The sequence below is a fragment of the Alosa alosa genome, chromosome 12, assembly GCF_017589495.1.
Source record: "Alosa alosa isolate M-15738 ecotype Scorff River chromosome 12, AALO_Geno_1.1, whole genome shotgun sequence".
Taxonomy (NCBI): Eukaryota; Metazoa; Chordata; class Actinopteri; order Clupeiformes; family Clupeidae; genus Alosa; species Alosa alosa.
In genome coordinates, this window is record NC_063200.1 from 4451414 (window position 1) to 4477691 (window position 26278).

At 41.9% G+C, this 26278-nt stretch overlaps 2 protein-coding genes across 2 annotated transcripts; one reads left to right on the top strand and one right to left on the bottom strand.

Annotated features, from left to right (window-relative positions):
* Window positions 1-987: 987 nt before the first annotated feature.
* On the top strand, window positions 988-18803 carry slc45a2 (solute carrier family 45 member 2). Its single transcript, XM_048259149.1, has 7 exons — window positions 988-1665; window positions 4244-4420; window positions 7112-7479; window positions 12434-12577; window positions 14223-14346; window positions 15215-15420; window positions 18415-18803. The coding sequence occupies exons 1-7, from the start codon at window positions 1188-1190 to the stop codon at window positions 18640-18642; spliced, it is 1725 nt and encodes a 574-aa protein (XP_048115106.1). The 5' UTR covers window positions 988-1187; the 3' UTR covers window positions 18643-18803.
* Window positions 18804-19059: 256 nt separating this feature from the next.
* On the bottom strand, window positions 19060-20809 carry rxfp3 (relaxin family peptide receptor 3). The gene has a single exon (XM_048259150.1). It carries the CDS (start codon window positions 20323-20325, stop codon window positions 19240-19242), a length of 1086 nt encoding a protein of 361 aa, XP_048115107.1. The 5' UTR covers window positions 20326-20809; the 3' UTR covers window positions 19060-19239.
* Window positions 20810-26278: the final 5469 nt, after the last annotated feature.

Genomic DNA, 26278 nt, shown 5'->3' on the forward strand with positions numbered 1-26278 from the left:
GGTTTAGTTTGTCTCCACACAGATGCTTGGAGGCCCAGAGATATGAGGGGAATGTGATTTATTGTTTTTCTAAATTTATAAATCCGTATGACTGAGTGTCTGAGCAGACCTCCTCACATTGGGGGTCCTGAGCGAGCAGTAGGGCCCAGTATGGCCCCTCCCAGTCCAGCCCGCCGTTGCCGTGAGAAACCCTCCCCATGAGAGCAGCACAGCCCCTCCTCACATGACTGGCTCTGACCAGGGAAAGTGTCTCATGATGGCTCCTAACAAAGTTCCCCGAAAGACCCTAATGTTTCCTGTAAACAATCAAAGTCCAGGAACGAGAGACTCCGAGACTCACGTCGATACATCTTCTTAGTTTCTAGCACACTAACCTAAAAGAGGAGAGTTGGTGAAGGAATGGTACTACGCCCGTTTCCTCCCTTGCAATAGTGTGTGTTTTTCTTTGCCTTGAGGGAATCACATGTTACATCACTTGATCGGCCTAATGAGCAAGCAGACCAGCTATTGCTAGACAGAGAAGAAAGAGATCTTGTGAGCATTCCGTGGGCAGCCTGCTTCCTTATCTAGCTAGGGCGAACTGCCTAAATGTCATAATTGCTGCTGTGTTATTTGTTTGGCATACAATTATATGGTAATAATGTGCCACATTTTTGCCAGTGACATGAATAATGCATTTCGAGAGGCAGTGAGGTTATAGACAGAGGAGAGGAAGAGAGAGACAGAGGTTTGGGAAGAGGTGAGAAATCCACTCCCAGGGATAGTCACGTCAGTCACGTGCCACCAACTTTTATGTGAGGTTCCATTCAGGCCTTCAAAGAAAAAGTTTGTATGTGTGTGTGAGCGTGTGTCTGACTGTGTGTTGGTGGGGGGAGGGTGGAAACTTGCTTCATTAATCCAAACTACTCCCTCCACCTCTGTCTCCCTCCACCTCTGTCTCCCTCCACCTCTGTCTCCCTCCGCCTTTCTACTCTGTGCTCCGCACAGTCTGCGTCCCTCAGGCGAGCGAGCCAGTCTCGCAGAGCTCCCACCGCTCAGCGATGCAGTAGAGATTAGCCCCAGACGCGTCAGCCTTCCAGCCTGCCTGCCTGCCTGCCAGGGTGAGGGGACCAGCGCTTCACCACCGCCAACCTCTGGTGCCAACCGAGAGCCAACCCAAACTGCTGCTGCCCTCTCTCTCTCTAGCCATGACTCTCCTGACCGAGGAGAAGCCCTGCACGTCCCCTGAGCCGGGGAGCCACATCACGGCCATAGAGCTCGCCCCCAGCCTGCCGGACAGATGCTGGGGTCCCAGCAAAGACCAGGACAAGGACCCGGAGAGCCTGGACGTGGGGCTCTCCGTGTTCGGCGCGGTGGAGCCTCCTCGGCGGTCACGCGGCCGTCTCGTCCTGCACGGCATGGTCATGTTTGGAAGGGAATTCTGTTACGCTGTGGAGGCAGCGTTCGTCACACCCGTGCTGCTGAGTGTGGGACTCCCGCGGAGCCTCTACAGCCTGGTGTGGCTCATCAGTCCCATCTTGGGCTTCCTGCTGCAGCCGGTCATCGGCTCGGCCAGTGATTACTGCAAATCGCCCTGGGGCCGGCGGAGGCCCTACATTCTTTCTCTGGGGATTATGATGTTGGTCGGCCTGACGCTGTTTCTCAATGGTGATGCTGTCATATCAGGTAAGGCTTTTATTTATCTATCCATTGATCTATTTATGTACAGTACAGAATTATTGCCTCCTATGGTAACGTTAACTAAAAACAGGTATAAACAATTAGATTTAGGGATTTAAGACCCTAAATCCAATTGTTGTTAGACCCTTTGTCTAAACAAAATCTCCCCAGATCGTTCAGATTCCTAGGTCCACACCTGTGCATTCTCTACCTTGACTCACCCTGCTGTTTTTTCTATGTTTAGATCAGGGGACTGAGATGGCAATGGCAGAAGTTTGATTTTGTGTTCAATAAACCATATTTGTTTTGATCTTGATGTTTGTTTTGGTGCATTAACCTGATGAATGGTCCAATCATGTAGTGTCTTGGCAGAGATTGGCAGATTTCTATTGAAAATGTTCAGGTTTTTCTTGGGCTTGATAATATCATGCACCTTCATAAGGTTCCTAATTCCTTTGGGAATAAAATTAGCCCCACAATATCACAGCCACTCCACCATAATTCTCATTAGGCATGGGGTTCCATTCAGTATAGTCATTTAGTCAAATTTACCAAAGGTGGCAATAATTCCCGTGGGTACTCTATGTACAGTATGTATGTATTTACAGTATATTAGCTTGGCAAATGAGGCTGCCCATGTCAGGGGGTGATGGGTTTGATGACCATTGCAGTGGGGCTGCCTTAATACTGATGATTTGGCATTTTTTAATGGCATCTCAGTAGTGGATTGTAATCTGTGACATTTCTGACAGACGAGAGCAGACTTAATTGCTCCAGCATCGCCACTGCTCTTAGGAGTCATTGACATGCATTACAATCACTTTGCAGTGCTCGTTTAGCATTCAAAGTTCCCCCAAGAAGTCATGGTGAGGGAATATCATAGACTCTATAGGCAGCTTTTGAAAGTTAAATTTATTATTGAAAGTTGAAAATTATTATAAAGCCTTTAATTTATATGATTTCAGTCAAGAAAATGGAATAAGCTAGCCTGGCGGGCCATCCTATATCATTGAAATGTATAGTCTGGAATCGACCCATTCACCTCGCTTAATCCTAGGGGCGGGCAGAGAATTGTCTTTCAAACTGCCTAGGCATGCAATAGGCCAGCTACTTCGACCATATCCGTTATCCGGGCGGCAAACGGCAAATACATCCTTCTTCGAAAAGGAATGACTTAAGTGCATTGTGTTGCTCAACTTTTAAAGAAAAGCACAAGTCCAACTCCTCCAAAGTTGACGCCAACGCCGATTCAAACAACCGCTCTTCGTTCGCCATAGCCACCTTCCTTGTTGTTCACCGTCGTAGGACTGTCGTTATCCTGTTAAGCCCGCTTTAAGACTCTCTAACAAAATAGAGCGCTGTGATTGGATGAAGTCCACGGCATCAGCCAATAGAAATTCCTATGGTTTGCTACTAGACATACAGGCTGAGCAAATTAATTTGCCGCAGCTAGGGTGCGTCTAGATTTCTAGGCTAGGAATAAGCTCTAACCAATCTAACTGCATACAGTACAACGCTCCAGTGTCTGATCTCTCCCTTCCCCAGGAGTCTCAGTGTACAGTCCCTGGTTTTCAATGTCAGGCTGATTAACATGACTGTTGGAAGGAAGCTATTCTTTTCTATAAGAACACTGAAACTGCATGAAATACTTATACTTGTGTAAACCAAGTACAATAACCAAATAGTTTACTTATTATGATGTGATCTGAAACGCTTATTAATGAGCCCTTAAGGCTAAGATCCAATGGTTATTGGACAAATAATCCACCCGTCGCCTCGTCTGTCTGGATGTCATAGTCTGATAGAGATCATATTAATCCCATTCTGCAGATGTAGGCCTGGTCATTTCTGCCTCTTTCAAATAACGACAATGAAGAGTAATGATGCACTGAAAGCCATCACAAAAGACTGCAAATTATGTGGTGGGCATACAATAGTTATTTAGACTTTGAACTTTGAATAAGGTTAGAGCCTATGGAACTACAATCACAATTAACTTGCTTTGTAATTAAAAGCTGCAAAATAGTCTGTCTCTTGTGAAATAGTAATAAAAGTGGTTAGGTTATTGATGTCTATTCTCTGCTTTTCATGTTAGCTGTTCAAAGACATAAAATATCAAATTGAATAATATCCAGCATATTCTAGCTGTGAACTACTGGATCAAAAAACAGTGTGAATCTGTGTAGTTGCTTTTCCGTTCAGTGTGTGTGCAGAACCATTGCAACAGTGAAAAGCATTCTTGTGTTTAAGCCATATTATTAAACCAGTTTGGACATCGGCTTTGAGCAAACGCTCACGTGTCCCCTCTTTTCCCCACCACTAATAGTCCAGTTAGAAGAAATCAACATCAGAACATGACCAACAATAAACAAATAAACCTCAGGTTAATAAGGTGCCCATTGCAGTTTGAAATATTGCAAGGCCATAACATATATTTTTTCAATATTTTTTGAGTACCCTATAACAACAGCAGTCATATATCGATGCTTTATTTCATGTGTTTTGCAGTGATTCATAATGTGTACACATACTGAATGTTTTTGTTATTATTATTGACTCACATTGATTTTTCCCTCTGTTGCAGCCATAGTGCAAGACAAGACATTGAAGACCACATGGGCCATTGTTGTGGTCATGGCTGGAGTGGTCCTGTTTGACTTTGCAGCGGACTTCATTGATGGGCCTGTCAAGGCGTATTTATTTGACGTTTGCTCCTACCAGGACAAAGAGAGAGGCCTGCACTATCATGCTCTGCTCACGGGTAAGAGAGACAACACCGAGAGAGACAAGAGTGACAACACCACTCTGCAGTGAAACAAATAGTCATTTACTCACACTTGAACATGGTTTTGACAGTAATTATGTGAAGCGTAAGGCACTGTGTGTTGGCATCCCATGCGTGTCGGTACAGAACTGAATCTATCTGGTGGCATGATCTACCACCAGATTCCATTCAATGCTCTTGAATTCAAGCATCTTGATTTGCTCCCTTGAGCCTTGACAGTCACACACACACACACACACACACACACACACACACACACAGAAATAGAGAGAGAGGTAATGTATTAGTAATATTATGGAAATGTTATGTCTAATGTGTTATGTTAGTGCTTTGCTTGTGCAGTTATTAAGGGCAACTGTACAGAACATCCTGTGTAATCAAGAAATTCAATGTACGTCATTAAACCTACCTCTATACAAGTTGAATGTGGTCATTTGAATGTCCTCTGGATATGAGGACATTCAAATGACCTGAGAACAAGACTTTATCCTACTTGAATTTCATCAAACATTCTGCACCATAAAAGTGACTCTTGACTCTGTTTTTCATCTTTGTTGTCCTAGTCAGAGTGAACACAGCCACTTGTGTACTTCTAATATTAAGACATCATGCTCCCTGTCCTCTTCACACCTGAAGGGTCAGTGTTGTAATCTGTAAGTTTACCTTTTGTATGTGCCCAGGATCAGGCAGAATTTCTCTTTATTTCATCATGTCTCCTCAGACAGCCGAGGGCATCTTTTGGAACTTCAGAAATAGTCTTGAATTCCGATGTGATGCCATTTGGGGACTGACAGTTAACATAGCGCGAGTTGTCAGGGGATATATCCACATTAAAGAGCTCCCTGGTGCAGAACTTTCATTTAAAAGATTTTTGAACTCGGTGTTTATGACATTGCAATTGTCAATGATTCGTATGGTCACTCAGTGTAACCTTTTAATCATCATGATTCTTTGACTGAGTTTAGTTATTTAAATGTGTAGTGCCAAGTTTATGTGTGTAATTGATTTGACACTATACATCTACAACTTATTTCAGTCAAAGAGACAAGATGACTTGATTGGGTTATATGGAGTGAGTTTATACTAAGCAGAAGAGTTTAAGGTGAGGTCTGGGTCAGAATGGATGTCTTACTCACACTTGAACAAACATTAGATCAGCCTTGTTTACCATGCCAAAACGTTATATCTGCCTTACAATTTTTATATAGTTTCCAAACATGTCAGAATGTCATGTTGAGCCTATGGTATTCATGGAATGCTAGCTGCTAGCTATGGTGTGGTGAGTGCTGGTCCACGTGTCTGTAGTTTATCACGCAGGCAAACACACAATGCAGAGTGCAGTTGGACCTGGAGGCGTTCTGACCAGAGCGAAGCAGGCACAGGGTGGTGTGAGCGCCCAGGCGAGCATTCTAATCCCGCATCCGCTCGTCATGTGGTGCGGTCATGAGTTTGGGCTGAGTGCGGGAGGCACATGACTTTTGCCTCTGCCGCTCTATACCTCCGTTGCCGCTAAACAGGGTTTGTTTGTGTGCGCACGCTACTCAGCTCAGCCTCAGAGGCCATGCCCTGCTTATTACAGTGGGTGCCATGTAGGTGCCACAGGGGAAATTCCGTTGAGGGGTCTCTCTTTGTATTTTGGGAGGAGGTATGCTGAACCCCACCATGTGATAGCCTTGATGTCAAAAGGATCTATAACATCACAAGTTCTATTATTTCCTTTAAGGAAGTCATGTGTGAACCTGTCTTTAGACTTTCGGCACATTGGCACTTCTATTAAACTCCCTCAGCCACCTCAATAAATCAATAGCACTCTCTCCCCTGTCAGGCATTGTTTAGCTAGCTGTAATTCGATTAAATGAGATGTCTCTCATAGGCCTACTGCCTACCAGTATTCAAAATATGGGCTTGGTCCAGAATTACTGTTATCTGAAAATCAATATTTTGGCTGCAAGATAGCTGTAAAATCTGTATAGTTATTCATGGAGTTATGCAATTTCACATGGGAGGTCAAGGCAGGAAGGAAGTGGTCATACATGAAATTGATCACATGACTCTTGGTTTCTTGGTGAAAGTGATGTTACATCTATCCGTTTGTTCCAGCTGTCCAACACATTTGTTGTGAATGGTGATGGCTCCGAATGCAGTGGTACTTTGATTTGCGTGACAAATTCCTTGAGGATCCATCAGTGAATTGCATCAAATTTTGGATCATGTGGTCATTTCCCCTTTTGAAAATCATGTTCAGCAAAGGGTGTTATTGAGATGTCAGGGAACTGAGCCAAGGAAAGGGAGTCGATATCAGAGGGGAAAGAAACACTGCAAGCACTAATAGTCCAACAATACAGCAAAGCTCCTTTGATCAGCTTGTGTTTAAATGTGTACATTATATTTATTACTCTGGCACTCGCTCTTAACTCACCAGTCTCAGGAACAACAGTCAAACAATCAAGCTGCATTACATTATGATGACTAACTAAATACAAAATGACTACCTAAGCAGTTATATGTCTAAAATATAAGCTTAATATTCTTAATAGTTTCTTTACAGTCATGTAATGTATATGTTTTGAAAGGTAGCTCTTCTTCACTATTATATCTGTTTTTAGAGATTTAGTGCTGTAAAAACGAATATTGTTATGTGTGAGTACATTCTGTGATGTGTCTCAGGTCTTGGCGGTGCTTTTGGATACCTAATTGGAGCCATGGATTGGGGTCATTCTTTCCTGGGCACTCTGCTGGGTTCCGAGTACCAGGTAATTTATTTTTTCTCTGCCCTGACCTGGGGCGTGTTCCTCATCGTGCACCTGTGCAGCATCCCAGAGAAGCCCCTCGGCCGCGAGTGCAGAGCGGACTCCTGCTCCTCCTCAGCCCCCAACACGCTCCTCCTGGGGAGGAACAACAACGCGGGCTACGGGGCTCTCCCCAAGGAGCCCTGTCCCGTGATGGTGCCTGCACCGGAAATCAGACCACGCTCCTTCTCAGCACTGAGCGAAGCCAACGCCGTCACACCCAGCGCCAAACAGCCCAACAAGGAAGTGAGTTATTTCTGGCATGCGCGCACACACATACACAAACACACACATACATACACACACACATACACATACACACACACACATACACACACACACATTCTGGTGTTTCTTTTGTATTTTATCCCATTGCACCAATTGTATTCTTCATATTTCATTGGTTTTATCCTTTGTTTCACTGCCTCTTTAATAATTTAGCCGTTTCTATTAATCTGTTAAAGCAGGAAAGTCTTGTCTACTCGTTTAAATAGGCATAATTAATAACCTTGCTGCTGGTGACTCATTAAGCACTCTGAGATAATTCCCATTTCCTGGAGTGGCTCATTAATTTGATGAAAAACAATCATGTAGATGTGACCTCCAAAGAGAAGTGAATTCAAAAATCTGAAAGGATACCCTTCAACTCCCTGGCTTTGTACGGAACAAGTTCAGCAGTCAGGTTCAGCAACAGAACACAGAAACTAGTTTCAATACACAAAAATTGTGTTTTCTTTTAAAAAAACAACAAGACTGCTCTGTGTCACTGTAGAGGTTGTGTTAAGTCATGTTCTATCTTTCTCTCTTCACTGTCTGCCTATCTGTATCCCTGTTTATCTTTGTTTGCAAGAAGAGGGCGCTAGATGATTGGGCTCTGTGCACTTGCTTAGCCTACTTGAAGTCGACAAATCAGTTTTCTGTTTGTTGACAGCCCCTGAAGAATGAGTGCTTTAGTTGTAACGTAAGAAATAGAATCTGTGCGAGTCTTAATGTCCGTATCTAAGGAGAACTACTGTATGCCTGCCTGTCGTTTATAGCAAAGACAGCCACAACACTTCTCTAAAGAGCTGTAAAAGAGTTGTGTGAGGCTGCTGAGAAGAAAAGGCAATGCTTATGGCTGAGGTGCTCACAACCTACTTGAATTGACTTGCAGATATGTAAATCTTGTTGCTGTATTTTTGGAATGGTACTTGTTGTGGTCTCTATTTATAATCTTAACCAACATAAGTGTGGGGAGAGTGGGTCTGGGACCAGGACGCCAGACACCACTGTTGAGTCTTCTGGAGATGTCGTCAGCCTAATAAAATGAAAGATGAAGGAAGATGTCTGCTTGAAAATCCCCAGTGAAACGCTCAAGCGTTGCTATGGTTGCTATGGTTCTGCCAGCGCATGTTGTGCTGTGAAGGGGGGCCTTTATGGTCCTGAGTACAACATGCGGTACATTTATAACTTCCGCCAGCTAATGCGGTTTATGCACGGAAGGCTCTTTAGCCAGCTCATTGGTTTCTGGTGGAGCCAGGTGTGTTGTAGCTGTCGCCATTGTTAATGCAATTAGTGTCTACACGGACCCGGTTGGGAGTTGCACCTAGCGGATCAGCACGTTATGATGTACAAGGATTTATGCGCGTGTCAAAGTTCTTATTATTGGGCAAACAAGATATTCAGTGTCGGAGTGAACATATATGGAGCAGAATATGACAGGAGATGCCGTTACAACACGGCTGACGCTCCCTGAAAAACATGAGCTGGCTTGGCCTTCCGTGCATATGGTCCACTGTGCGTGTTGTTGTTGTATCTCTCGTCCTGTTGTGTAAGGCTTGGTTGGTGATTGGCTTCTGTGGCAGTGCATGTTGTACAGTGAAGGAGGGCTTCAACATGCGGTGTGTTGGCAACTGCCCCCAGCCATTGTGTGTACTGTTGTTGTATCTCGCATCATTTTGGATCATTATTAATAGGCTTGGTTGTTGATCGGCCACGGTGAGAAATCCTCTACCTACTGTGGACCACAAGGAAAGTAACACCTTTCTTGTGTGTATGTCATTTTGCTTTGTCAGTCTTTCATTTCCTCATGCCTAAATGTATTCACAGGAAGTCATCTGCATTAGTTTTGTATATCCCAGATTACACCCGAAACTCATTGTGCAGTATCCTAGAGGAGGACGTTGTTCTCTATGTTCTCATCTTTTACTCTGACTGGATTGATTGGTAAACCAACCAACCGGGATGGAAGAATTGATATACAGTATATGCCCTCTGGCATCAACATTCAATGCCTGTGTGCATATTAAGTCAAAGTCAGAGTCAGTTTGAAGTCGTTATTTTAAGGTAGTGTGTTGCTCTAATAAGGCCAGTGAGAATATGTCAGTACAATTTTCTGGCACTTGTTTTCATCTTAAAAAGCTCAGTGGTATGCAAGTGCTATATGAGATGGGTCAGAATGTCCAGTTTAAAAAGCTCAGTGGTAGGCAAGTGCTATATGACATGGGTCAGAATGTCCAGGAAATTGACAGCACAAGCACACATGTCCTTGTGTCTGGCACTTGCTCACAGGTCCACTGGGAGTTCTGAATTGCTTTGCTGTTCATATGTGAGATGAGAGTGACCTATATGAGATATAGGAGTATGTGTTTGTGTGTGTGTGTGTGTGTGTGTGTGTGTGTGTGTGTGTGTGTGTGTGTATGAGGGAGAGACAGAGAGAGAGAGAGAGAAGGACCAATGGAGCCCAGAGACGTAAGTCTTGGCACCCTGAAAATGTAATGGCTTTACACTGCCTCCAGAACAGGTAATCTGCTCAACATGCTGAACAATGAAGACACAACCGTTGGAGAGCCTATTTTCACATCTACAGTGGCAAGTAGCCGTATAATAAGCAGGATAATGCATTGTCCGCCGGTCATTATCGGTCCCTTCAGGATGAAGCAAGACTCTTCCGATTTGCATCAGGGTCCTGTTTGCCCTGTTGTGACTTATTTTCCGATAATGACTGGCGGACAATACATTATCCCTTACACACCAACGGTAGAACTCATTTACCAACTTAGATACCACTGTAAGTGAATAACGTATTTGGAAGTCTAGGCCATGTTCGCAAGAATGTGGTCAGAGGGCTGCAGTTTGGGGGGCTTCAAAAAAGGAGGCAAAAAGACTTGCACATTTTGCTCAGTCTCAGCCATCATAGGGAGCAAATACTGTATGAAAGTTTTGTTATCCTCAAGTGTTGTATTTGCATGTAGTGGAAGAACCGGTAAAAGTGTGTGAGCCATGTAGACTTGGTACCTTGTCAGTGACTCTTTCCAGTGTATTTGGATCTTGTTTTTCCTGCTTGTGTGTGTGTGTTTGTGTTTGTGTTTGTACTTGGGATATTATTATGGTCATGTTTACTTGTGCTCTCAGCTGCTGGCTGAAATTGATCATGGTGGTTGCCAAAAGAGGTTTCCCCAGCTCCTGCTTGCATAAGCACTTGTTGTTGTTAATAAAGCCTGTGTCATATGCATCCCTAAAAGGCTGTTAGAACATGCAGTATCCATGCAAATTGAGCCCACATTAAATGGAAATTTGAGCATGCCACAGGCAAGGAGACAGACATACATATAAAGCAGTGTCATCTTGCTCATGTGACTGGCCTACCTTAGTCCTCATTTCATAAGCACCATTTTCAGACAGATTCATGATGACATTTTACCTATACAGCCTTGTCTGGGTGTGCTTTGCATGCACATACAACTGGCGCATTTGGGAAAGTGTGCTGCAATTATATATTTAGCCTTGGGACATTTTTCATTCATGACCGTTTTCTCACAGAGGAGGAGCAGTTGGTATGCAAATGACTAGACATGAAGGAAGAAGGCTTACCACACATAGTATTTATAAATATAAATATACTATATATATTTTTTGCTGTGAAAGTATTTTAAATATTTAAATTCAAATGAATCATTCGATAATCCGCATTAGTGACATTAAAGTTCAAAAACTGTTTTATTATTATTTTCACTGTTCAAATAATGGCCATAATAATCTACTGTATGATATGACTTAATATGCTGAGGAAATAAATTCAAAAGTGCTTCGGGAAAAAGGTTTTTTTTTTTCACATACCGTACAAGGCATTTCAGGCCACACATATTACCTAGGCTAGGGGACACAATGAAAATAAATTAACACTCCCCTCAATGTCAACACTATCAATGATCTACAGTAGGCAGCACATTTTCTTCTCTCTCCTTCATTTTACAGTCTAATGGTTACTGACTAGAACGGCTCGGGGTCAAAGGTCATATGGAATCGATTAATCTGCGCTATTTTTTTTAATCAGTTATTTTTTCTCAAATTAATTAATCGAAATAAATCAGTTATTTTGACAGCCCTAAAATATACATATATATAATTATGGTAATGATCTAACTCTCTCCATGATTCACTTGGGAAATGTGTAATGTTTTCATGAAGAGAATAAATACACAAAAAGCAAAAACTAATAGCTCTTTAATAGTTGCAACAAGAGAAGGAGAGCTGTGGTGCATGTGGCACAATCCGACCCCATCTCTCTCTCCCTCACTTCCTGTCACTCTTCACAGTCCCATCTGACTAACGGCAGAAATATATATATATTTATATATATATATATATATATTTATATATATATATATATATATATTTATATATATATATATATTTATATATATACCGGTATACTGTATTTACTTAAGAAAAAATAGTTCCAACAAGAGAGTGTATGCGAATTAGAGAAAGAGCTAGACCGAAAGAGAGAACCAGAGAGAGCTAAACAGCAGATGAATTACTCACCAACGTTATGTTCTTTTTTGCATTTTTAATTGATTCAGTAATAACCGCTCCCTAAAGAAAGGTTATGGTGCCTCAAGTTTATAGTCTAATGTACAATTGACAAATGTCTATTGTAAGAGTTCAACATTTATACCAGACAGTGAACTGGCCCCAGCTGTTTCTGCTTCCCACATATAGTGGGCTTTATAAAACCCCAGGTTGCTTCCTTCTCTGCTGTGCACAGATGGTCCTAATGCATGGACACAAGGTGTCTGGATTACTGTTCATTAGCTTGTGATATTGTGTCTGTGTGTGTCTGTGTGTGTGTGTGTGTGTGTGTGTGTGTGTGTGTGTGTGTGTGTGTGTGTGTGTGTGTGTGTGTGTGTGTGTGTGTGTCTTTGTGTGTGTTGCACAGGTGCAGAAACGGATGTCACTGAAGAGTCTGCTACTGGCCATGATATATATGCCCAGTCACTACCGCTACTTGTGCATCTGCCATTTACTGGGCTGGACGGCCTTCCTCTGCAATATGCTCTTCTTCACTGACTTCATGGGACAGGTGAGTGAGTAGGCTTGTCCATACAACAACAACAACAACAACACATTGCATTTATATGGTGCTTTTCAGCCCTCAAAGTGCTTTTCAGTGACGGAGGAACCTCTCACCTTTAACTGCAGTGTATTTCACATGGAAAATATGTTTTATGTTAATTTGATGGCATTTCTGTTTTCTTCTGATGTACAAACAAATGAGCCTTACTTGAACTCTGAAAAGAAACGCTTTACTTAATTATGATAATGGAAGTGCGGTGTGTGTGGCCATGTACATGTAGGTTTTGTGTGCCTGTAAATGCGTAGTGATAAAAATACCATTAACAAAAATATAGATAAATCCTCAGCAGGGCAGCGGAGGTCTGTCACTTTACTTGCATTGAAAAATGTAAATCCTCTCTGACAAGGCACCCTCTGTGTGAAAGGGGAAAACAGGATGTGAGGGCACATATCGTTTGTCAGTGACAACAGCTTGGCTACAGTGCACTGCACACATGGCAATGAGTGCTCAGTCAGGGAACTTCTCAATGCAGTGCAGGGGGGAGGGGGCGGGGGTTATAGTTTGATTTAACCTTGACTGTTTCCTTACTGATGAAATATGCATGGTGGTTAGACTGGAAACAAATGCAGTTGTGGATGAATGTATGCTTGGCACTGTGGGCTATATTTTAAAATCAGCAGCAGCTGGAAATGCTAATTCTATGAGTTTACAATACTACAATTAAACACTAAACACTATATGAAGTGGTTTTGCTACAAGAGTCTGGTAGTGGGTGGAATTACAAGCTCATTTGGTGATAAAGTTCTTTTCCAGTGTTTATTGTGGTGTGTTTTAATGACTTTTACGAGATCGGGGCATCTATAATGTGATGACTTGTGGCTATATTTCACTGATTCTTGAGAAATGGGTTAAACATGTAGCTCAACTGCAGAGCAGTTATCCTACTCAATGTTATTCAGTCATTATTATATCAAATTTCTGTCAGCCAATTACTTCTTACTACAACTAAATCCATATGTTCACAGAACAGGGTTTAATTATTAAGTAATTAAATGTTTTAAATGTTATTTAAAAGTCTTTTCATCCAAATGAATTACTGTATGTCGCCTTGGATAAAAGTGGACAAGAGAGGCATTGTAAAAATGGACTGTAACTAAGATGCTGGAAAGCTGTAATTACTGTATCTGAAGCAAATGCACCATACAGATCTTACATCTTAGCTTCTGAACATATTGTAGAATTAAAGACAAAACATTATGTTGTTGTTGTTGTTAGTTAGTTTCAAATGTTAATTTAAAATATCCTTATTGTTCTGCTTTGTGCTTTCTGCTTAGTACAGTCACTTTCTTTAATGACAATTGTGCTCTTCACACTAGGAAGAATTTACAGCTAGTGCGCAGTATATATAGTATCTATCTATCTATCTTGCCCTTAGCTCACTGAGGATTCCTGTTATCTGGGGTGGAACTGTACTTAAGATTCAGCTAACGGCCACTGAATAGTCCAGAACAGGTTGCCAAGGACACCATATCTTCCCTCTTCCCTTGCAGCCCATCTCTCTCATCTTATCTCCTTGCAGCCCCTTCTGAGAGATGGTTGCCCTTCCATAGTAAAGTTCTGTCCTAATCAAGCTCCTTTGTGCCTCTACTAGATTGTTTACAAGGGGAACCCGTACGCTGACCACAACTCTACGGCGTACGCCACGTATGAGAGAGGGGTGGAGATCGGCTGCTGGGGTCTGTGCATCAACGCCGTGTCGTCTGCGCTCTACTCCTGTAAGTGCTGGGCCCTCATCAGCCAGAGATGGGATTGAGGATTTAATGGGGAAGCATTAAGACTCTTAGGAGGAGGAAGGGGAGCAATGTTTCTTTGTCACATTGACCTGTGATTATGCCTGCATTCATTTCACACTGCATGCTTTGCATAGGCAATGTTTGTGCGAGAGTGATTCTGTGGAAGTGGCAGGAGGCGCACGTCCCACCCTAATGCATCATCCATCTAGTTTGCCGTCTCAATTTAAATTGTGTTTACTTAACTCTCAGTCCCCAGCTGGTAATGTGCTCTGGGTTTGCCCGTAGCAAGTGCACTTTGTAAGCCATCGGGCTCAGGATTTGTCTGGAGATTGCATCTCACTGGTGTACTGCTCTCAGCACATCAGGTGTTTGCCGACAGACAGAGCGCACGCCTGTTGATAAATTGCACGGAGACTCAAGCCTGTTGCGGCTTCATTATGGGTGTCCTTCCAGAGAGAGATGGAGAGAGAGACAGAAAGAGAGAGTAATCCAGCTGTCCAGTGATACCAGCAGCTCTTCTCCATGGTACACAGAGGCTCACTGCTCTCTGGTGGAATGGATGAGAGGATAATTAAGAGATCTTTTTGCCCCATGGGTCCCCATTTGGATTAAGATGCAGTCAGTCGCAATGGTGACAAAACCAAAGTCACCTCGCAGAGGATTTATTCTTTAATTATTGTTTAGCATTTTGAATAGTGCATTGACTTTGTCATACATTGAATCAACATTGATTCATATTATTATATATTCTAATGTGTTTATTTAAAAAATCACTTATGTTTAACCATGCATGTTAAAACACTTAACATGCCATCTGCATATTGTATTCTTTCTCTCTCCATGCACTTAGATGCCCAGAGATTGCTGCTGCCCTACATTGGCCTGAAGGGACTCTATTTCGTGGGCTACTTCATGTTTGGCCTGGGCACCAGTCTCATTGGTCTGTTCCCCAACGTCATTGCCACCCTGACACTCTGCAGTGTGTTTGGAGTGATGTCCAGCACATTGTACACCATGCCATTCAACCTCATCTCGGAATACCACAAGGAGGAGGAGGTGAGACTGCGCCTGTCTGCTTACATTGGTCCCTTAAAAATGCTGATCTTAAAGGGTCTGTAGGTAGTATCTTTGTTTGAAAATGACCTAGAAATGACCTTGTGATTTCAAAAACACCTATGCTGTGTTCCCCAGATATCCACCAAAATATACATGCTACACAGCTACCTGTAGTTCAGATCTACTCTGTTGTAGTGCCAATTTGTACAGTACCTCAATGCAAGCCAAGGAGAGAGCACCATCTCAAATGTAATATGGTGCATTCAAGACAACTCAAATTCAACATAATTCTATACCCATAGCCCCTTTAAGTCTCTAAATATTTTTAGTATGATTTGACAGGCTGGCACATTAAAAACTCAGGTATTTTATATTATAAGATCAGTGAAAGATCAGTGTGACTGATTGGTAATACCTGAATTGGTAGTTGAAAAAAACAAGTATTAATTCCAGTGTCTATCAAATTAGACATAAATTAATTAACATGTGGTGGCAAGGCAGCATCAGGCAATTGCATATCAGTGCCTTGAAATATGTGCTTTCATGTAATTAAACGATTTATGGATTCATTTACATGGAAAGTCCCCATGAAAATTCTGTAAATCAGTGTATGTGTATGTGGGTGGATTTGTCTCTGTGTGTGAATGCATGTGCTCTTATGATTAGTAAATCCCAGTCACTGAACCCCTAGACAGCAGCACACTACAATATGGTTAAATAAAGAAACATGGCAGTCCACAGACATGTTCACGCCCCACTGTTATATGAGCAGTGACTAAATATGGTTACAGAATTGAACATTCAAACATGGACAAATGTAGGAAGCAGAATTAGATGCCATTTAAATTCTGCAACTTTATTTCTGAAATAGCATGAGTCAGTGAAGCACAGTAATTGAGACCCAAGGGTTGTTTTATTGTACATTGGAGAAGCAAGGTGAGGGATGTGGTGATGATGGATGATGGGGGGGCATATGCCAAAGCAGTCCCACCGTCCTCTAAAGCAACACAGTGTAGTTCTTCCACCTAAAATAATCAACTCCCAAACTCTTTTTGATGATACAGACTTTTAATAGTCAGAATCGGGTTTCGGTCAATATGTATGCCAGGAATGACTGGTATTGCATTCAGTTTTGTTCCAGTCAGAAACATGACCCTTTTCATCGGTTCTTGACTAATTTGGAACCACCTTAACACTAAATAGCTCCCCAGTATGTTGGAAATTGATTAAAAAAGTGATTCATACAGTTTGTTACTTTAAAACATGGCTGAATACGGTGTAATTATACCTATTTACAAATCACATAATCTTTTCAAAACATCTTTTACTATTAGATATTTCAAGCATTTTTATTATACATTTATTATAGCTGTCACGAATGGCCTACACCTCCAGAAGGACTAATTGGTGTAATACAACATTAAATGGCACTATTTGACGTGGATGCTAAATCTGATAGGGAATAATCCCCACGCTGATGCAGCATGTCACTCTGATGAAAATATATATGCCAAAATAAATATGGCTGCCAGACATGAGATAACGTGCTTAAATTTCCCACACAAATCTACCCATACTCAGTAGTCTGGATGGTAATGACATAGCTGGAGCATGCTTGAGCAGGTTCTCAGCATACCATTTAGCTGTGCACCATGTGTGCTGAGATTTGCCAAAAATCTGTTAAGTAGTGCAGATGAAAAGCATTCTAGAATATGGCATGGTTTAAAAAACCTGACTGAGAGCTTTTGCGAGTCGAGACACTCATTTAAGACTAGATGGTAATCTCCTCCTGGGAACATCTTTAATAACTCTGGATGGGGAATGGATGTGTGGTGTGGCAATTAATATTGATCAGACTCTTAATCCTGAGGTTCGTTCTCAGATTACAGTAAAATCAGTGCACCACTAGAGTTTACATGCTCAGAAACACCAATAAATCTATTTGAATTTAGTGAAGTAATGGCTAATTGAACAGACTCAATGAATGCTGTCTGATTGTAACCAGTTATGCTACTGAAAGCAATAGAACATCATTCATGAGAAAAAGTTAAGGATTCTCTGCATTGGAGCTGCTTAAAAAGTGGAACATTTTATTTATAATATTTATAATAATAATAAATAATAATAAGTTTATTTTATATAGCACCTTTCTTAAACCCAAGGTTGCTTTACATAGTAGGAAGGCAGGGAAACACAATAATAACAAAAAAACAAACAATACAACAGAGACAAAGGCAGGGAAATACAATAACAAACAAACAAAACAATACAACAAAGACAAGTTATCTGTATGGAACTATGTGTTGGGTGTGGAGGAGAAGTGATCATTAAACAGAAAGGTCTTGAGATGTGCTTTGAAGAAAGGAAGAGAAGGACAGGCACGAAGGGGGCTGGGGAGGAGTTCCAGAGTTTGGGGCCAAGGCACTGAAGGACCTGCCACCCAGGGTGGAGAGTCTGGAGTGGGGGATAGCCAAGAGGTTTTGGTCAGAGGATCTGAGTGAGCGGGAAGGAGTGTAAGGGGTCAGGAGGTCGCAGATGTAGGGGGGAGCAAGATTTATTGTGCGTCTGAATTTCACTGGGGCCAAAATGTTCTGTTAAATTTCAAGCACGACTTGAATAATGCAAGTTTATAACTTTGTCAAATAAATGACTTTATTTGTAGGCCTACAAATAAGCTGAAGAGTGTCTCACACACCCTGTATCTTTCTCTCTCTCTCTCTCTCTCTCTCTCACACACACACCTCTCTCTCTCACACACACACACACCTACTATCTCTCTCACTCTCTCTCTCACACACACACACACACCTACTATCTCTCTCTCTTCTCTCTCACACACACACACACACACCTACTCTCTCTCTCTCTCTCTCACACACACACACACACACACACACACCTATCTCTCTCTCTCTCTCACACACACACACACACACACACACACACCTCTCTTTCTCTGTCTCATCTCTCGCCCCTTCTTCTCCACTCCAATAGGAACAGAGGAAATTGGGAACTGTGGATTCCTCTCGGCGTGGTTGTGGCACAGGCGTGGACTGTGCTGCTCTCACGTGTATGGTGCAGCTTGCTCAAATCATCGTCGGCGCTGGACTTGGGGCACTGGTCAATCTGGCAGGCAGTGTCATAGTGGTGGTCCTTTCAGCATCAACAGTGTCACTTATGGGCTGTCTCTTCATCGCACTCTTCATCAGACATGTGGATTAAACTTTGTAAAAAGTATATGTATAAAATTATATAATAAAAATACTAACTACCTTTCATTGGCTTGTTATTTGTGATTTGAAATCACAAATTCACAAATGGTCACAAAATTCATGTAAAGGATGGTGTTTATTTTTATGTTGTATTAAAGATTTGTACATTAACTTCTGACTGTTTGGAAATTTGCACTGTAAAACAGGTGCAGTTTGTTAGAATGTTACATCAGCTAAAGGCACCAGTTCAAAAATTCTGCAGCTGTGTGATTATTGAGATGATGCTTTGTGTTCAAAATCTCCTCAATGGTGCTTGATTGGCATTTAGCCCACATAACGTCACTAATCTCACAGTCTTTAATACACGTTCTACTTGTGTGAGTCACTCATTAGGGAGCGAAAGGATTGTAGTCCATTACACATTCAATTACAGGTTTCAACCCTTTATTTTGAGCGCAATTGAATACTTGCGGTAGGGCATTTTGCACTCAACTGAGGTGATCAGAAGCGGATTAATGAAGAACTGAAATGGTCAAGTCAAATGGACATTAGGAAATATGGTCAGTGAACCAACAAATTGAAACATATATAGTATAACTATCGCGTGTTATGTACTGTTAGGAAGAAGGTCATTCTTCCCGTTGTATATGACAACACCTGGCGGATAAAACAAAAGCGCGGGCTCCGGTGGGTTAAGCCGAACCAGGGCATTCGCCTGCTCTTCGTGCTCAGGTTTACTCGAGGCTGTGAAGGGTCTCATGTTCGTGACAGAAGGAGAAGTGATTTGCCAAAACAATTTTTTCAGAGCTTTTCTGAACTCCCTCCTCATTAAACAGTACAATATTGGATTTAGGCAGCTGTTGGAGTGTGCCAGACAAACAGACACGGGAAATATGTAAGCTTGGGTCGTGTAATATTCATCACTAAAGTGAACAACGTTGAGTTTTATAAGAATACCCCAAGCTGTCAGAGCTTGATTAGGCAACCAACAGAGGAAGAAAGAGAGAACAACTATAGTCACAGATCTCGTTACTTTGGAACGTCTCTTTGCACTAGAAGTGTTCACGTTTTTGTTCGTAATGAAGCGCAAAAGTAGGAGATAACAAACTGATATTATTCCTAAAGGAATGAGAAACCCCACCAATACTTTCTGTGCGTGGTATAGCCCCAGCCAAAACGGTGCGTCGCCTTTTCTGACAGGGAATTTCACCAAGCATAGCTCCACATTTGACACGGTGGCTGTTGTGGAGAACACCGCGTTTGGCAGCGCAGCCACTATTGCGGAGATCCACACAGCGACACTCATCCACCTTGCAGAAAAGCGCAGACGGCGTCGTTTTTGCTTCAGCGCAGAGGCTACAGAGTAATATCGCGCAACACTCATTGCAGTGAGGAAAAATACACTTGCATACATATTCATTGCAGTCACGAACGAAATGATCTTACACATTGCTTTTCCGAAAAGCCATGTGAAATCCATTGCGTTTTCCACAGCCCAAAAAGGCAGTGTTAACACAAACTGGAAGTCTGTTACAGCCAAACTGGTCACAAAGAGGTTGATAGAAGATTTCTTCCATGCTTGCTTGGTTTTCATTAGGTATAAAACAAGAATATTTCCAATTAACCCAAGTGCACATACCACGGAATAAATTACAGAAATAGTTATTCTCAGAATACCCCATCCATCGCCCATGAAATCGGTTTTACCAAATTCATCTGTGAGGTTGTAGAAGTCCTCCCAAGAGCGATTTGTTTTGTTTAGCAAGACACTGCAAATTATCAAAAGCAATTAAGAGAGAGCCGAAGGCATCGCTCTCCTCGGTTCCTCTTGTGCCCTCCAGCTCTGCGAAGTATTCCTTCCATCCATCGCATCCATCCCATTTCCAGACTGAGGAGATGACAGCGGTTCCTGGTGCAAGACTTAAGTCTCAAGTTTTGATGGTATCATTCTTTCTATTTTCCTCAGGTTTTGGAGCTATCCACATCCATGTATCACAGTTTTGTTTTTCCTGCCCTGCATATAATAACCTTCAGTTAATGATGCTACGAATGAGAACTACACACTTAGTGACAGGCTCAAAACGTCTTCTTACGAACATACGGATTCACTTTTAAGGCAATGCAACACATTAGTTTGATGAGTCAAAATGTTCAAGTGCACATCCCAATGTTGAGAGAGTGGCTGAAACACGGTATGGGAGCAACAGCAGGCAGGTTTTGATTTTTATACAGCTCAATTCTCGGGGATTGGACAGCATAGCTTTGCGCATCATCATTAGCATCAGCGGTGCGCATGTAGCTTCAGTTCGCTGGACAGAGAGCTTGTGGGCGCGGTAACAGCCACGTTTTCTCTTCTGTCATGCCTGATTGATATGAACAATTTTGTCTTTGTTTTGTAGATAAAAAAATAATTTGCACAACTCTGGAAAATACATTTGAAATTTAATTAGAAATAGTTTGTTCCATGTAACCATGTGGAATCAACTTCAGTCTCTTTTGACCATCTCAGAAAAGTATTTTACATGGTTCACACAGGCCTCCCAAAATTCAAATTGTCCTTTTTTGGAATTCCTATTTCGAATTTCCAAATATTTACAATATCTTCTCATCTTAGCAATATAACCTACTTTGGATCTAACATAGGCCTACTGAATTTGGCCTTGACTTCCTCCATCTTTTCATTTCACAAGTTAAATTGGTCAGATCATCAGAGGCATCATTGTCTTGAACAGATTTCAAATACAAATGTGTATATACACTATATGCTGATTGATTGACTAAAAATGTCCATTGAACATCACTCCTTCCTCCCACGAGGAAGCAGAGGGATAACCTGCCTGCTGGTAATGGACCACCATGGGCTAAACAGGATTTCTTGTTCTTATGTTCTGCAACATGACCCTTCAGTCTTCTTTTTATTCTGCTGATGTAGCAGACACACTCACACTCCAATCTGCAGATTGCAAAGGTAGTGTTACAATTGGCAAAGGCATTAACAGGAAAGCTTGTACTGGAAAACACATCCACGAAAGTAGCGCTTTTCACTAGATTTCCGCAATGGTTGCAGTTCCCACATGATTCCCTTTCAGTTTACTTAGCCAATGTTTCTTTTGAACTGTAAGGTGACTATGCACCAATGTATCTCTTAATGAGGGTGCTTGTCTAAAACAGAATAAGGGAGGATCACAATAGACTTGATTATTCCTCTTTTTCTTTATTAAATACTTTTTCAACCTCAGAGTGACTCTGCAAATTCTTTTTTCTTTGGATTCTCACTTCACCTGTCGCAGGAGAGCACCTGGGCAAGGAATTATCTGAAGTCTCCTGAGCACCCTGAGCCCTTTTGTATCTTATAAATAAATCACTCTTGTCAATGTGTGTGTGTGTGTGTGTGCGTGGTTATGTGTTTATTTGTGTGCGTGTGTGCGTGGTTATGTGTTTATTTGTGTGCGTGTAGGTGTGTGCAACCCTTCGCTCAACTCCACCCTCTACAGGCCGATTGGTGTACACAGTCACTTGTATGGATGTACACATCCATTCATTTATTGTATGGCCCCCCATGAACAGAATCCCAGGAATCATGGCATGCATTCTGAGGGTGTCATAATGATCCTGCACTTTTTAACTAGGTGGCGCTATACATCAAATCACTTGTTATGGGATGGGCTGACATGGCCCCTTGAGACCAACACACGAAAAAAAAGAGTTAGTCATGCTAGGCCCTATACGGTTCTCGAGATAGTCACAGAAAACTGTGTTCGTCCGGCCTGCGGCGGGTCGGCGACGGATCAAAATGAACAACAGTAGCATCCTTGTCATCCTTGTGGGGCTACATGCCCAACAAGTTTGTGCTGCTCGGTCTCTCAGTGTCCCGGAATCGTTGACACAAAGTTACTAAAGAAAATAAATCTGTAAGAAAAAAAAACTCTGACTAAACCTACAGTGTTTACAATACTAGATGTACCGCACTACAGTGTATACAATACTAGATGTACCGCAAAGCGGTAGAAAACATGACCACCGCTCAGTCCTGATAGATAGATAGATAGATAGATAGATAGATAGATACTTTATGGATCCCCAAGGGGAAATTTAAGTTCAATTCAGTCCTGCATCCATTCTCTCCAGAAAAACAAATCACGCTTGTCAATTTGTCTCTATCTCCTACTCCATCCCCTACTCGTATCAATATACTCTCGTATGTAAGTGAGTGTGTGCATGTGTGCGTTTGCTTTTGTGTATACCGGTATGTGTGGTTCCATGTGTGTGTGTTTTGTGAGTGTGTGTGTGGGGGTAATGGGGTGTGTGTGTGTGTTTGTGTGCGTGTGTCTGCTTGCCTGCATGTGTGCGTGTGTGTGCGTGTGTCTGCTTGCCTGCTTGTGTGTGTGTGTATGTATTATGTGTCTGTGCGTGTGTGTGTGTGTGAGTGTGTGTTTATGAGTGTGTGTGCCTGGTTGCCTGCATGTGCGTGTTTTTATGTGTGTGGGTGTGTTTGTCTGTGTGTGTGGGTGTGTTTATGTGTGTGTGTGCTTGTGCACGTGTGTGTGCTTGTGTCCGTGTGAGTCTGTGCATGTGAGTCTGTGCGTGTGCATGTGCATGTGCATGTGTGCATATGCCTGCATGTCTACTGTATGTGTATGTGTGTGCATGTGTGTTTGTGTGTGTGTGTGTGTGTGTGTGTGTGTGTGTGTGTGTGTGTGTGTGTATGTGTGTGTGTGTGTCTGTGTGTGTGTGTGTGTGTGTGTGTGTGTGTGTCTGTGCATGTGGGCATGTGTACATATGCCTGCATGTCTACTGTGTGTGTATGTGTGTGCATGTGTGTGTGTGTGTATGCATGTGTGTTTGTGTGTGTGTGTGTGTGTGTGTGTGTGTATGTGTGTATGTGTGTGTGAGTGTGTGCGTAGCTGTGTGTGTGCATGTGCGTGCGGGCATGCGTGCATATGCCTGCACGTCTACTGTGTGTGTATGTGTGTGCGATTGTGTTTATGTGTTTGTGTGTGTGTGTGTGTATGTGTGCTTGCGTGTGTGTGTGTGAGTTTGTGCGTAGCTGTGAGTGTGTGTGTGTGTGTGTGCATGTGTGTGTGTGTGTCTGTGTGTGTTTGCGTGTGTGTGTGTGTGTGTGTGTGCCTGTGTGTGTGTGTGAGTTTGTGCGTAGCTGTGTGTGTGTGTGTGTGTGTGACGAATCAAAATGAAAAACAATGGTTCCATGTCATCCTTGTGTTGCAACATGCCCACTAAGTTTTGTGCATCCCGGTCTTTCAGTGTCCTGGGAAGACGGTCATAAATATATACTGTAAATATATCATTATACTGTTCAATGTTGTCATGCCTTTTGTGAAATGAAAATACAAAACAGTCATTAAAGACCTCAAGTCACTTATTGATTAGTATTTGTCCCAAATAAATATGTTTTTTCAGTCACATATTTTCAAATGTTCAGCCCAACTTCACTGCCTGTTTTTTAACTGCCTGTTTGTCATTCTGAGGCTCATCGGACCCTGGCATTTCTGGATGACTGCCAGATCTTTACAGATAGGCAGTCAGTACTCCACATTTTGCACATTATTAGAATAGTGGTGGAAAGTAGAGAGACAGGCTCCCATTTCCCACCCACTGTCTCCTTCCTCCTGTCTGTCTCTCTTCCTCTCTCAACTAATGATATCTTTCATCTGGTGAACATGACGTCTGCCATTTTCTGGGATCTTTTGATCAATCTGCTCCACCATTTCATTCTATTTCAAATATCTCAGAGGCAAGGTTACTCGAGAGTAGCACAGTCTCTGGTCACCTAAAAAAGCAGCTGTACTAGCAGTGAGAGGCTCAGAAAAACAGAGGAAAGAAAGGCCATGATTTTATTAGTAAGTCTTATCTGTGTCATGTAATAATGACAGATAATAGACGTAGGAGATTACATTGCTTCTTTAGAGTGAGGACTTGAATTGAAACCATGCCTTATCATATTTCTGATTACATATTTTGATATGTTGGGGAGTATTATAAGACATATACATCTGCAGTGTCCCGCTGCCAGTATTCAGGTGTGATTTTGGCCCATTCTTTTAAACAGATAGTCTTTTAATATTGAAGATTCCAGGGGTCCCTCTTGTGAATCCTGATCTTTAGTTAACTTCCAAAATGGTTCAATTGGATTCAAGGTCAGAGCCTTGATTTCCTTTCTCTGAAACCAGTTGAGAGTTTCCTTTGCTGAATGATTTGGATCATTGTCCTCCTGGAAGGTCTAGCCATGTCTCATCCTCATCATCCTGGTGGATGGCAAGATTCTCCCGGAACAAAATGATGCCATTCATCATTCCTTCAACTGTATGAAGTCTGCCAGTACCATGAGATGAAAAACAAACCCACACCATGATGCCTCCACCTGCAAATCTGATTGTTGGTATGGTATTTTTAGGGTGATGCACAGTGCCATTTCTCCTCCAAATATGGTGTGTAGTATGACATCCAAAAAATTAAATTTTGCTCTCGCCTGACCAGAATACATTCTATCAGTATTTCAGTACATTCTATCAGTATTCCATGGCTCTTGGGCTACTCTTCTGACTATCCTTCTGACTTCCTGGTCAGAAATCTTGCGAGGATGTTCCTTCCACTTGCAGATAATGGCTCCAATACTGCTTACTGGATGATTCTGAAGTTTTGAAATGCATAACCAGTTCCATTGATATGTTTTGCAACAATAAGGTTGCAAAGGTCTTGGGAGAGCTCTTTGCTTTTACCCATCATGAAATGTTTCTTGTGTGACACCTTGGTAACAAAAAAACCTTTTTATAGCCCATCAATATGTACTAACCCTGCTTATATTAATTTTCACAGATAGGAGGGATAATTACTCTCTAACTACTTAAAGATTCCAGTTTGTTCCTTGCCTTTGTGTGCTGTTTTTTCTTAACGTGTTCAATACTTTTTTCCTGTGCCATTCCACCTTTTTACTCATAACTCTACTTATGGACATTAATGTCTGGATATTTTTATATGTGTAGATTACCTAAGTAAATGCTAATGTCTGGTGAAAATGTCATGTGAATAGCCTCACTGGAAGTATACTTACTGAAAAAAATGTTGACGTCTTATTTTCCCCACTGTATGTCTCACTTAAATTAAATCAAAAATGCCCTACTCTCCCTTTGGTGCTCCCCTTTCTTCTAGCTGCAGTGTGTACCGTTAGCAATATGCTAGATATAGCATATTGGGTCTTGAAATATTCACAGGAATCCATTGAAATTGAATAATCATGTTATTTTATCCAATATAAGTTGTATTTTTGTGTAACAATTCCATATTTAGTGTAGTCGTTCCATATCAGAACCCCTGAAGTACAATTCAAGTTCTATCATGAAACTTCAAAGTGTTACCTTTCATTTGAGACCAAAATTATGCTTCTACACAAAGGGGTTCATAGACAGTAAGCATTTGATTGTCAGTATGCATTTTGGATAACCAAAAGTCCTATGGGAGTTTCCATAGGGCATTTTACAAAACGGATGGGCATACCTTGGCAAATAATGGTCTAAGGTACTCATATTTTCATTCTATATTGATCGACTTTTGAACACAGCTTCACAAGACCTTGTGCTAGGTCTCAGTTGTGTTTCTAAGTCATATCAAGTGACCTAGAGGGCTAAAAT